This window comes from Rhinatrema bivittatum, chromosome 13 (assembly GCF_901001135.1).
Source record: "Rhinatrema bivittatum chromosome 13, aRhiBiv1.1, whole genome shotgun sequence".
NCBI classification, from domain to species: Eukaryota; Metazoa; Chordata; class Amphibia; order Gymnophiona; family Rhinatrematidae; genus Rhinatrema; species Rhinatrema bivittatum.
This window is the reverse complement of record NC_042627.1, coordinates 58808931-58823198: the sequence shown is the minus strand read 5'-3', so window position 1 is coordinate 58823198 and position 14268 is coordinate 58808931. Positions and strand designations below refer to the sequence as shown.

At 48.4% G+C, this 14268-nt stretch overlaps 1 protein-coding gene across 1 annotated transcript in view; it reads left to right on the top strand.

Moving 5' to 3' along the window:
* The window catches only part of FAM227B (family with sequence similarity 227 member B), a 338878-nt gene that overhangs the window by 2704 nt on the left and 321906 nt on the right, over positions 1 to 14268 (top strand). The window contains exons 2-3 of the mRNA XM_029574531.1: positions 3762 to 3815; positions 5406 to 5616. Of these exons, the coding sequence (XP_029430391.1) occupies positions 3765 to 3815; positions 5406 to 5616 (262 nt within the window). The 5' untranslated portion in view covers positions 3762 to 3764. The remainder of the gene's footprint in view (positions 1 to 3761; positions 3816 to 5405; positions 5617 to 14268) is intronic.

Genomic DNA, 14268 nt, shown 5'->3' with positions numbered 1-14268 from the left:
CACAATATAGCAACTTGCTCAAAGAACGGAGTCAACGAGGAAAGGTGTAGAGAGGGCGACGATAGGTAATGAGGAACTGCAGAGTGAATGCATTTATAGGTAAAACATAGTAATGACGGCAGAAAAAGAACAAAATGGTCTTCTATCTGCCCAGCAAGCTTCCTAAGGTAGTAACTGCCGCTCTGTGCAGGTTACCCCCATGTTTCTCTTAAGGGTAGTAACTGCCGCTCTGTGCAGGTTACCCCCATGTTTCTCTTAAGGGTAGTAACTGCCGCTCTGTGCAGGTTACCCCCATGTTTCTCTTAAGGGTAGTAACTGCCGCTCTGTGCAGGTTACCCCCATGTTTCTCTTAAGGGTAGTAACTGCCGCTCTGTGCAGGTTACCCCCATGTTTCTCTTAAGGGTAGTAACTGCCGCTCTGTGCAGGTTACCCCCATGTTTCTCTTAAGGGTAGTAACTGCCGCTCTGTGCAGGTTACCCCCATGTTTCTCTTAAGGGTAGTAACTGCCGCTCTGTGCAGGTTACCCCCATGTTTCTCTTAAGGGTAGTAACTGCCGCTCTGTGCAGGTTACCCCCATGTTTCTCTTAAGGGTAGTAACTGCCGCTCCGTGCAGGTTTAGCTTTTTTATTTATTCCCATCCTCTAGCCTTTTAGGGATCCATGGTGTTTATCCCATGCCCCTTTGAAGTCCTTCACAGTTTTAGTCTTCACCACTTCCTCTGGAAGGGCATTTCAGGCATCCACCACCCTCTCAGTGAAGAAATATTTCCTGAATTTGGTTCTAAGTCTTCTTCCCTGCAGTTTCAAGTCGTGACCCCCCCTAGTTCTACTAAATTGTGAAGTAAGAGAAGTTGAAATGTACGCGAAAGCTGACAGGGAGCCAATGTAGTAAACTGAGAAGAGGGCTTGCATGGCCATAGTGCGGTTTAAAAGAAAATAAGTCACATAGCCGAATTCTGAATAGATTGCTGTGACCGCCCCGACTGCACCACCATTTGGCCAGGGGGGTCAAAGGAATCCCTCTTGGCTGCATCCCTTCCCCCATGAACTGAAACCAGCAGATGTAAGGGTGCCATTGGCAATCACTCGCTCCCTCCTCCTTTTGGCACCAGTGAATTTTGGGCTCCTGGGTACGGGATGTATCAGGCAGCCCACCCTGTTACTGGCAGCACCCACTCATGGGGTCACACAGTGTTATTCATTTCATGTTCCATAGAAAATCTACCCGCAGAGAGAGCTTTTTACCCACAAACTTTGCACATCCTTTCTTTTTTGATACTTTATGCAGTCCGTGAGTAAAAAGCACCTGCAAATTTTTCCCCAAAGTGGGCAGTATGAAAATAGCCCTCGGAATGCTCAGTCAAGGGTTTGGATGGACTGAATGCTCTTTGGATCTTTTTAGTTAAGTGGGCGATGGATGCCTAAAATTTCCTATTCGAGATGATAGGAAACAAAACTGTGTCAGAATTCAGGCATGCTTGGGCAGCGATGAGACAAGGGAGGGTGATGGTGGGAGATAAAGTAGCATAGGCGAAGCAACTGGGCAGACCGAGTGGGCTAAATGGGCCTTATCTGTGAACGCCTATTACGTTACTATGTTAAGAACATAAGAAAATGCCATACTGGGTCAGACCAAGGGTCCATCAAGCCCAGCATCCTGTTTCCAACAGTGGCCAATCCAGGCCATAAGTACCTGGCAAGTACCTAAAAACTAAGTCTATTCCATGTTACCATTGCTAATGGCAGTGGCTGTTCTCTAAGTGAACTTAATAGCAGGTAATGGACTTCTCCTCCAAGAACTTATCCAATCCTTTTTTAAACACAGCTATACTAACTGCACTAACCACATCCTCCGGCAACAAATTCCAGAGTTTAATTGTGCGTTGAGTAAAAAAGAACTTTCTCCGATTAGTTTTAAATGTGCCCCATGCTAACTTCATGGAGTGCCCCCTAGTCTTTCTACTATCCGAAAGAGTAAATAACAGATTCACATCTACCAGTTCTAGACCCCTCATGATTTTAAACATCTCTATCATATCCCCCCTCAACCGTCTCTTCTCCAAGCTGAAAAGTCCTAACCTCTTTAGTCTTTCCTCATAGGGGAGCTGTTCCATTCCCCTTATCATTTTGGTAGCCCTTCTCTGTACCTTCTCCATCGCAATTATATCTTTTTTGAGATGCGGCGACCAGAATTGTACACAGTATTCAAGGTGCGGTCTCACCATGGAGCGATACAGAGGCATTATGACATTTTCCGTTTTATTCACCATCCCTTTCTAATAATTCCCAACATTCTGTTTGCTTTTTTGACTGCCGCAGCACACTGAACCGACAATTTCAATGTGTTATCCACTATGACACCTAGATCTTTCTTGGGTTGTAGCACCTAATATGGAACCCAACATTGTGTAATTATAGCATAGGTTATTTTTCCCTATGTGCATCACCTTGCACTTATCCACATTTAAATTTCATCTGCCATTTGGATGCTCAATTTTCCAGTCTCACAAGGTCTTCCTGCAATTTATCACAATCTGCTTGTGATTTAACTACTCTGAACAATTTTGTGTCATCTGCAAATTTGATTATCTCACTCGTATTTTTTCCAGATCATTTATAAATATATTGAAAAGTAAGGGTCCCAATACAGATCCCTGAGGCACTCCTGTCCACTCCCTTCCACTGAGAAAATTGTCCATTTAATCCTACTCTCTGTTTCCTGTCTTTTAGCCAGTTTGCAATCCACGAAAGGACATCGCCACCTATCCCATTACTTTTTACTTTTCCTAGAAGCCTCTCATGAGGAACTTTGTCAAACGCCTTCTGAAAATCCAAGTATACTATATCTACCGGTTCACCTTTATCCACATGTTTATTAACTCCTTCAAAGAAGTGAAGCAGATTTGTGAGGCAAGACTTGCCTTGGGTAAAGCCATGCTGACTTTGTTCCATTAAACCATGCCTTTCTATATGTTCTGTGATTTTGATGTTTAGAACACTTTCCACTATTTTTTCCTGGCACTGAAGTCAGGCTAACCGGTCTGAGGTTTCCCGGATCGCCCCTGGAGCCCTTTTTAAATATTGGGGTTACACTTGCTATCCTCTAGTCTTCAGGTACAATGGATGATTTTAATGATAGGTTACAAATTTTTACTAATAGGTCTGAAATTTCATTTTTTAGTTCCTTCAGAACTCTGGGGTGTATACCATCCGGTCCGGGTGATTTACTACTCTTCAGTTTGTCAATCAGGCCTACCACATCTTCTAGGTTCACTGTGATTTGATTCAGTCCATATGAATCATTACCCATGAAAACCTTCTCCATTACGGGTACCTCCCCAACATCCTCTTCAGTAAACACCGAAGCAAAGAAATCATTTAATCTTTCCGCGATGGCCTTATCTTCTCTAAGTGCCCCTTTAACCCCTCGATCATCTAACGGTCCAACTGACTCCCTCACAGGCTTTCTGCTTCAGATATATTTAAAAAAGTTTTTACTGTGAATTTTTGCCTCTGGGGTGTATACCATCATGTCCAGGTGATTTACTACTCTTCAGTTTGTCAATCAGGTCTACCACATCTTCTAAGTTCACCGTGATTTGATTCAGTCCATCTGAATCATTATCCATGGACTGATTCAGATGTATAAACAGCAAGTTAACATACTATAATAGACCATACAATACACTTACATAGCTTGTAAATATGATAGATAAAAGTTTTCATCAATGAATTTATCATTTTGTATTTTAATATTTGTAGAAAATGCTACAGCCTCCTGATGATTTTGAAGAATTTTTGAAGTCTCAGAAGTTGGTAAGTTCCAGTATGCATTCTAGTTAGTAGTTGTTATTAGGTAGGAAGAGTAAGTAATGCATTGTAGGTTTAATGGTTTGCAAACTATGCTAATTCAAATTGGAAGTAAGCATATTCCAAGGTGGAATTTTCCATGTAAGTTAACCAAGATGAAAAGTAGTGGTATCAACAGGGGTCAGAATATAGAGACACTTCTAATATTAGATTCTGGCTAGTAAAATATGGGCTGGATTTTAAAAGGGGTACGCGCGTAACCCTTCTAAAACGGCCCTGCGCGCGCCGAGCCTATATTGCATAGGCTTTCGGCGTGCGCAAGTCCCGGGGCTTTCTTGGGGTGGGCATGTCGGGGGGGTGTGATGCGGTCGATGCGTCATACGGGGGCGGTGCCGGGGGTGTGGTTTAGGCCCGGGGGCGTGGCTACGGCCTCCGGACCAGCCCCCGGACCGGAACATGGTGCGCGGCAGCCAGCCCAGCGCACGTAACTTCTGCGACAAAGGTTTAGATAGGCCGGGAAAGAGGGAACGGGCAGCGCGCGCCGAGCCCTGCACGCGCTGCCCGTTCCCTCCGAGGCCGCGCCGATTTTGGAGCGGCCTCGGAGGGAACGGGCAGCGCATGCAGGGCTCGGCGCGCGCAAGTTGCACAAATGTGCACCCGCTTGCGCGCGCCGACCACAGATTTTATAAGATACGTGCGGCTACGCGCGTATCTTATAAAAGCGCGCGCGAACAAAAGTACGCCGGATATGTTTTAAAATGTACCTCTATGTGAGCCTAAGTATGTAGTATAATCACACTGGGGCGGATTTTCATACTCCGCGAATAGGCCTACTTTTGTTTGCGCTCCAGGCGCAAACAAAAGTACGCTGGATTTTAGTAGATACGCGCGGAGCCGCGCGTATCTGCTAAAAACCTGGATCGGCGCGCGCAAGGCTATCGATTTTGTATAGCCGGCGCGCGCCGAGCCGCGCAGCCTACCCCCGTTCCCTCCGAGGCCGCTCCGAAATCGGAGCGGCATCGTAGGGAACTTCCTTTTGCCCTCCCCTCCCCTCACCTTCCCCTCCCTTCCCCTACCTAACCCACCCACCCGGCCCTGTCTAAGCCCCCACCTTACCTTTGTCGGGGGATTTACGCCTCCCAGAGGGAGGCGTAAATCCCCGCGCACCAGCGGGCCTCTTGCGCGCCGGGCCGCAGCCTGGGGGCGGGTACGGAGGGCGCGGCCACGCCCCCGGACCGCCCCGGGCCGTAGCCACGCCCCCGAACCTGCCCCCAAAACGCTGCCGACATGCCCCGAAAACGCCGCAACGACCGGGACCGCACCCGACACGCCCCCCTCGGAGAACCCCGGGACTTACGCGATTCCCGGGGCTCTGCGCGCGCCGGTGCGCCTATGTAAAATAGGCGCACCGGCGCGCAGGGCCCTGCTCACGTAAATCCGCCCGGATTTACGCGAGCAGGGCTCTTAAAATCCGCCCCATTGTATTTTACTGGCATTATTAAAATGCATGGCATAAAACTTTTTAAAAAAAAATATTTTGAACGGTGTGATTTGTAATTCTGGATAATAATTTATTTTTCTTCATAATTATTACAGGAAGATTGGCCAGAGACCTTTCACTCAGAAGATTCTGCTTCTTTGTTAGTCAAATTGGGCCATTGTTATGCCTTTGATACACTTGCTGAGTACTTCTATAAAAATGTTCCACTGAACCATGAGGTCCTCACAGACATGGAGATGAAAATAGATGAAAATGCATCTTTACTGGAAAAGTATTTTCCGCAGACGTTTTACCCAAGCAGGACAGGTGATCATCTCCTTTTGAGGACAAATTAATAATCAGCTATGATTTGTTTCAGTAATAGTTTTAATTTTTATATTTAGGGATAGCAGATAATTATATGAGAATGTTTTAGAACATGAATTATCATTAATTCACCATTTCATGTCACCTATATATTTTTGAATAGTCATGTGCTTAATTGTATAACAGCCTGCATAAATTAGACAGCAGGCAACACACACACGTCACAGAAATTTTCAAAGTATGCACATATTTTCCCTTTTCAAAATTATCTTACCAAAAGCACATGCACACAGTTACACCTGCTAAATTATGTGCTGACATTTTAGGGATATATATTTTATGCATATTTTTGAAAATGGAAAAGCATGCCCATAAATGCACACCCCTGACCAACCCTGCCCCCGTGAATACCTCTGCTCAGTCTGGGTAAACTTACATGCAAACATGACATACGTGTTTACCTGCATATCAGGCGGGAAATTTTATAAAAGTGCATCACTACACATAAAATATTGTTTTATCTTTCTAAGTTACCTTTGAAAATTATCCTTCTATGGGAGCAATTTTCAAAGGGATTGTCCTGGATAAATAGGTATTTAACTGTGGAAAAGCCCCCTTTAAAAATTGCCCATTTCCCTCTGAGGGGGAAATTAGGGGAAAGGAGACCCAAGGCGGGCCAGTTGAAGTGTTGTTTAACCTGTATACTTTGCATGTGACTGCTACGGATTTTCAAAATGAAGCTTCTTGGGGAGTTTCCCTTTGAAAATCATCTTGTAGGCGTGCAGGTGCAGCAAACTACGCAGGAGGTTGAGGGATGGGGAGGGGGGGGTGTGCTAAAAGTTGTCTGTTTTTTTTTTTTTTTTTTTTTTTTAACAGTGGCTTGTAAGGTGAGCAATAAAATCAAGGAATGCCATGCTGAGTCAGAACAATGGTCCATGGAGCCCAGCATCCTGTCTCTGACAATGGTCAGTCCAGGACACTTGGTTACATTATGCAGACTGACTCATGGGGCTTTCCCAGATCACCCAAAATAAAGCATTTACAGTTTCAACACAGGTTCACTGGTATATACAATTACAGTTAATATCAATAATATGTATTAAAAAGATTTTTTTTTTAAAAGTGAAAAATGTTTTTAAAAATGTATTGGTAAGCTTATATAATCAAGGGTGTGTGCCCAAGTGCATGGTCCCACTGATTTTCATGAAAAAAAAGTATTGCTCATGTAAGCCCTTCTCGAGTTCTTCCCTTGAATGAGGAGTCCACACTCAGTACCGGGATTGAATCCTTGACTCGTTCTCCCTGATCCATGATAGGGATTTTCTGTTGGGGGAGGTGGGGGAGGTGGATTAACCTCCAAGGCTCAAGGTTCTGACTGTGTTTTAATAAATATTCAGGTCTTTGCTGGTGTTCCAATATAAAATTTTATTGAATCACTTCTTCCACAGATATAGGGGGTTATTTACTCTGCTACAATATTGTGGTAGAGCACAAATAGCACAGGAGAGGGAGGGATAGTCCCATGGTATTTTTCCCCTCTCTCGAAAAAATATTGCAGTGGCTTGCCTGTGATATTTTTCCTTGGAAAAAAACTCTGCAAGAAAAAATATTACGTGGAAATGGGAAATGTGTGGAATAGCAGCTCCCTTCCATAGGGCCACTATTATCATAAAGGGCCACCAGCAGCTCAAAAGAACTGCCCTCAGACACCATATAAAACACCCTTCCTGGGGATCTGGGTAGACCCCCACCCACCCCTCCTGCCATCTGTCAAGGTGGCCCAGCAAAGGAAAAACATAAAAATATAGATTTAAAAAGTTGGATGGTGATGCCTACCCCCTACCAAACCTCACTCTTCTCAACAAAAGTAGTCCCCCCCCCCCCCCCCCCCCACACCCTCTGGAACTGCCTACATACCTTAGAATAGGTCCCTGGTAGTCTAGTGGGGCCCGGAGCACCCCCTAGGCTCCAGGTTGGTTGCCATCATCTTGCAAAATGGCACCAGCCAGTCTTTGCACCATCACGTGATAGGGACAAAGACTGGTTGGCGCCATTTTGCAATATTCAGTATTCAGTTTTTTAAATTTCTTTGGATTTTAATTGCATAAGTAAAAGCATTCCAAAAAATTTTGGGACAGAGATTTTAGGACCAAGGATTGTATAAATAAGAATCTTCATTCATTGAAATGATAGGGCTTCTTCATAGTACACAAGTGATTTATAGTTTCATATTTTAGGAAGGTAGTGTTGCGCTCGGACCCTAGTCCTGGAGCAGTGGAGAATTGCTCCCTGGTAGGCCAGGAAGCACCTGCCCCCAGGGGGCAGAGCACTGGAACAGACAGAGGCTAGGATGAACTTCAGACTGGAAGCCAGAGGTCCCCCCGGGAGGAGCCTGTAGGGCCCCGGGCCGCTTGGAATTAGGTGGGTCTTGCAGGGTCTCCTGGTGAGATGGAAGCCCGGCGTGCCCACAGTCAGGAGAGGTGCGCGGTCATGTTCAAGCCTGGAGGTCAGAAGGAGCAGGGAGGCCCAGAGCAGCGTAGGTGACAAGGCTAGGAACAGAGCCGGAATCTGGAGACGCGGTCAAGTAGGCAGAGATCAGATTCCAGGAGTCAGTCTGAGGAGTGGTCAACGAAGCAGGGGTCAGGTTCCGGAGGTCAGATGAGGTCACAGGCAGGCCAAGGTCAGAAGGCAGGCAGCAGGCAGACAGGTCAAGGAGCAAGCTGAGGTCAGTACCAGTGAGACAGTCTGGAGGTACTACCTGGGGAGGCGGACAGACAAACAGGAACAGAAGGACACTGGAGAACTAGGATGCAGGAACAGAAGGATCCTGGAACGAGACTTGGAACAAGACTGTCACTGCGTCTGAACCTTGTTCCAATCTAGCAAGACACTAACCCGATTGCCAAGGCAAGGAAATACAGTCAGGGACTTCCTTATACCAGGGAATCAATCAGGGTGCACCGCGGAGCTAGGACCTGCCCCTGGCCCTACAAGAGGGCGGGCGGTCTGTGCGCGCGTAGGGGCGTGGCCAATGCCACTGAGGATGCCGAGCTCTGGCATGAGGCCTGGTGTGCCGTGGAAGGACCGGCGATCGCTGCCACGGGACGCAGAGGCCTGGAAGAGCTTGCAGCTGCTGTTAGGGAGGCCAACCCGGGACCTGCTGTGGAACCAGAGAGGTGAGCAGGCCCAGGCATGGACGGGGTGCGTAACAGTACCCCTCCCCTCCTAGGCCTCCCCCTACGCGGCCGTGGTATATCAGGGTGAGTCCTATGAAAGGTCTTCAGGAATTCCTTATCAAGGATGTTGTGTGAAGGTTCCCACGAATTCTCCTCAGCCCCATAACCCTCCCAGGCTAGGAGGTACTCCCATTTCCCTCGACGCCGACGGACGTCGAGGACTTCTCTTACCTGGAGGGATGAATTAGGTTCTGTAGAGACCCATGGAGGAGAGGGAACTCTACGTGAGGGCCAGGAGAGGACCAACGGCTTCAATAAAGACACTTGGAACGTGTTATGGATATCCATGGCACGAGGTAGCTGGAGTTGATACGATACAGCTCCAAGTCTTCGGATTATGAAAAGAAAAAAAAATTGTGAAAGTTTGCTGGGCAGACTGGATGGACCATTTGGTCGTCTTCTGCTGTCATTTCTATGTTTCTATGATTACAGGGAATGGTCCAATGTACTTAGGAGCCAAGCAATGAGAGGGAAGTCTCAGTCGTATGTGCCGAGTGCTTAGCCACACTTTCTGGCCAGGGCGGAAGAGTGGAGCAGGATATCTATGGGCATCCGAATTACGCTTGGAGCGTTCAGCGGCCTGGGAAAGGTGTTCTTTTACTTGGTTCCACACTTGAATGATGTGTGCCATGGATTGCGCCGTTGGAGAAGGAACAGTCGGAGGAACTGGAAGAGGCAGCCAAGGTTGCCGTCCAAATACCATGGAGAATGGAGATACGTTGGTGGCTGCAGCAACATGGGTATTGTGTGACAGCTCAGCCCAGGGAAGATGATCAGACCAGTTATCCTGTTGATTATTTACATAGGAACAGAGGAATGTCTTTAAGGTCCGATTGGTCCTTTCAGCTTGGCCATTGGCCTGTGGATGATAGACCGATGTGAAGCTTACATATGGAACACCAATACTTGGCGGCAAACTATGGTCCCCAGTCGGATATAATCTCCTTGGGGAGTTCATGGAGGCAAAAGATGTTTTTCAAAAACAACTTAGCTAATTCTGGGGCTGAAGGAAGGCCCGGCAAGGGAATAAAGTGACCCATCTTCAAAAAACGGTCGATGACCCAAAGTATTGTTCTGGGATGGTGGCAGGTCTGTAATAAAGTCTGTCGATATGCTAGACCATGGCTCGGTAGGTGCTGGAAGTGGTTGAAGTAAGCCCCAAGGCTTCCCAGTAGGCGGTTTCTGTTGGGCGCAGACGGGACACGAGTCCACATAGTTTTGAGAGTCCTGTACCATGTTGGGCCACCAATAGTGTCTTCGTAACATCTCTAAGGTCCTGGTGCGACCCTGGTGTCCTGCCAACTTGAAATCATGGGCTCATTTCAGAACTCTTTCACGTAATCTACGTGGAATGACGGTTTTTCCAGTAGGGACCGTAGTGGTCACAGCAAGGGATATGCAGGCGGGATCTATGATGAAGCTAGGAACTTCAGGGACATCTTCAGGTTCAAATGATCTTGATAGTGCATCAGCACGGAGGTTCTTAGAACCAGGATGAAAACAGAGAACGAAGTTGAACCGTTCAAAGAAGAGAGCCCATCGGACTTATCGGGGATTCAGGAGTTGAGCCTCTTTAAGGTGCTCAAGGTTTTTATGGTCAGTGAAGATGGTAAACTTGTGCTGCGCCCCTTCGAAACAGGGACGCCACTCTTGGAGTGCCAACTTGACTGCGAGGAGTTCTCTGTCACCAACTGTATAACATTGTTCTGTAGGAGAGAACTTTATGTGAGTAAAATGAACAGGATATCAGTTTACCCTTAGGAGAAAACTGGCTCAAGACAGCTCCTGCGCCAATTGCAGAGGCATCAACCTCTACGACGAATGGACGTCTAGGGTCCGGGTGCTGAAGGGAAGGGCCAGAACAGAAAGCCTCCTTAATCGTCTGAAAGGCGGCTTGTGCTTTAGGTGTCCATATCAGAGTGTTGGCTCCTTTCCTGGTCATGGCAGTAAGCGGGGCAACTAAGGTAGAATAATTGGCAATGAAGCTTCGGTAATAATTGGTAAAGCCAAGGAAACGTAAGGCCTGTAGGCCTACTGGCTGGGGCCAGTCGCGGATTCCCTGGACTTTCTCTGGATCCATAGAGAAACCTCGGTTGGATATGATATACCCTAAGAAGGGTAAGCAATTACGCTCAAACAGGCATTTTTCCAACTTGGATTACAGATGATTCTCTCGCAGACGTTGAAGGATGATCCGAACATGATCTCGATGAGATTCAAGATCTTTAGAAAACATCAGGATGTCATCAAGATATACGACTACGAAGGAGTACGGGAGGTCTCGGAAAATTTCGTTCATAAGGCATTGAAAGACTGCTGGGGCATTGCATAGCCCAAAGGGCATCACAGTATATTCGTAGTGACCGTCCCTCATATTAAATGCAGTTTTCCAGTTATCTTCAGGTTGGATGTGTACCAGGTTGTACGCACCTCTCCGATCCAACTTGGTGAAGATCCATGCCCCTTCAAGGTGGTTGAACAGCTCACTGATAAGGGGCAGGGGATATCTGTCTTTGCGGGTTATGGTGTTGAGCCCCCTGTAATCAGTACAAGGGCATAGACCTCCATCCTTTTTCTTAACAAAGAAGAACTCCGCACCAGCAGGGGAATCAGAAGGACGAATGAACTCCTTTTCTAGTTCTCTTTACTATACTCAGACATAGCTTGGGTCTTGGGTTGGGACAGTGGGTAAGTTCTGCCTTTGGGAGGCGTTATGCCCGGCAGCAGCTCAATAGGGCAATTGAACTTGTGTAACGGAGGCAAGTTATCCGCTTTCTGCTTCAAGAAGACATCTTTGAAGTCAGAGTACTGCGAAGGCAAACCAGGTAAGGTAGCAGACTTCAGAACAGGGACTACAGGAGATACAGAACGTAAACAGGTCTTCTGGCATTTAGAGCCCCACTGCACCAACTGCAGGGAATGCCAATCAAACTGGGGTTCGTGGGCCTGGACCCAGGGCAGCCCCAGGATAAACGGATGTATAGATCGTTTTAATACATAGGACATCTCCTCTTCGTGGAGAGTGCCCACGGTAAAACAAACAGCCACTGTCTGGTGGGTGATGAGCCCTGGAAGATGTTCTCCCTGGATAGAGGCAATGCGGAGGCTCACCTCTAAAGGCTGAAGAGGGATGTTCAAGAGTTTGACAATGTCATCCATAATGAAGCTGCCACTTGCTCTGGTATCGACAAGAGCAGTGGTGGCAAAGGTGTGGGCCTTGATGCCCAGAGACACGGGAAGCAAGAGTTGAGGGGCATCAAGCTCGGGATCCCTACCGGGCTCAGGCGTTGCAGTTTCCCAGACGAACCGGGCAGGATTGCAGACGATGTCCAGAAGTGCCACAGTAAAGGCAAAGACCCTCCTTCCGCTGATGGCGATGTTCGGTCGGAGACAATTGCCCACGGTTCACCTCCATAGGTTCCACCACGGAAGAAGGTGGCAGTGCTGAAGTCTTTGCTGAAGGACTGGGAACACACGTGGGACGTGATGTAGGAGAACGGGGAGCCTTTACTTCTAGGCGTTTTTGCCGGAAGTAATGATCAATCTTCCTGGCAAGGAAAATCAGGTCCTCTAGAGATGTGGGAGTCTCATGGACGGAGAGCTCATCTTTGAGAGCGCAGGAGAGTCCACCTAGGAAAATGGCTTGCAGACAATCTTCTTGCCACCCAAGCTCAGTGGCCAGAGTCCTAAATTCCACCGTATACTCGGAGAGGGTCTGTGACCCTTGACGAAGGTGGAGTAGGTTATGGCTGGCAACAGCCTGGTGGCCTGGGTCTCCGAAGGTCTGCTTGAAGAGAGCGATGAATTCAGATAACTTGGAAAGTATGGTATCAGAGCGTTCCCATAAGAGAGAGGCCCAAGCAACAACCTTCCCTTCCAGGCGAGACAGGATGAAGGTCACCTTGGTGATTTCCTTCAGGAACAGCGAGGGTTGCAGTGCAAATTGCATGAAGCACTGATTAAGGAAGCCACGACAGGAGCATGGCTCCCCATTGTATCAAGGAGGTGCAGGAAGTGCCAACGATGCTTTGGGAAGCATGGAGGCTGAGAGGCCCACAGGGTTGGCCAATGCTGTATCTTGTAGCTGGGAACAAAGTTCTTCCACCGAAGAAGCCATTGATTCCAAAGCTTGGTGATGTTGTTTGACTGTGGCGGCCAAACCCGGTAGGGCCCTGGAGGCGGGATACTCTGCCGAGTCCATGGCCTTGGCAACCTGTTGCGCTTGGGGGTGGACCGTAGTCCTGAAGCAGTGGAGAACGGCTCCCTGGTAGGGACCAGGAAGTACGTGCCCCCAGGGGGCGGAGCACTGGAGGAAACTGAGGCTAGGATGAGCTTCACCACTGGAAGGCCGAGGTCCCCCCGGGAGGAGCCCATAGGGACCTGGGCCGCTTGGACCTAGGTGGGCCTTGCAGGGTCTCCTGGAGAGATGGAAGTCTGGCGTGCCCACAGACAGGAGAGGAGCGCGGTCAGGTTTGAGACTGGAGGTCAGATGGAGCAGGGAGGACCAGAACAGCATAGGTGACGACAAGGCTAGGAACAGAGTCAGAATCTGGAGACATGGTCAAGCAGGCAGAGGTCAGAATCCGGGAGTCAGTCCGAGGAGTGGTCAACGAAGCAGGGGTCAGGTTCCGGAGGTCAGACAAGGTCACAGGCAACAGGCTGAGGTCAGAAGGCAGGCAGCAGGCAGACAGGTCAAGGAGTAAGCCGAGGTCAGTACCTGTGAGATAGTCCAGAGGTACTACGTGGGGAGGCGGACAGACGAACAGGAACAGGATGATGCTGGAGAACTAGGATGCAGGAACAAGACTGGAACAGAAGGATCCTGGAATGAGACTTGGAACAAGACTGGAACAAGGTTCAGACACAGCGACAATCTAGCAGGACTCTAACCCGATTGCCAAGGCAGGGACTTCCTTATATTAGGGAATCAATCAGGGTGCGCCGAGGAGCTAGGACCCGCCCCTGGCCCTAAAAGAGGCTGGGCGGTCTGTGCGTGCCTGCGCCTAGGGGCGTGGGCAATGCCACCGAGGACTCTGAGCTCCAGCGAGAGGCCTGGTGCACAGTGGAAGGCCCAGCGACCACCGCCGTGGGAAGCCGAGGCCTGGAAGAGTTTGCAGCTGCCGCTAGGGAGGCCAACCCGGGACCTGCCGTAGAACCAGAGAGGTGAGCAGGCCCGTGCGTCGGCCTGGCACGGACGGGGTGCGTAACAGGTAGTTTTATGTGGTTTTTGCCTTCCTTCTGCAGGCTCTGTGTTTTTGGTACTTATTTATTTGACCATCTTAGACTGATGCCTGCATAAAATTACCCTTTTAATATTTCCCCCCTCCCCCACAAAAAAAGGGGCAGTGCTTGGGGGTAGGGCATGTTTCCTCATGCCTGCATCCTCCTGCATACTTGTGCGCCTACATGCTCTGTG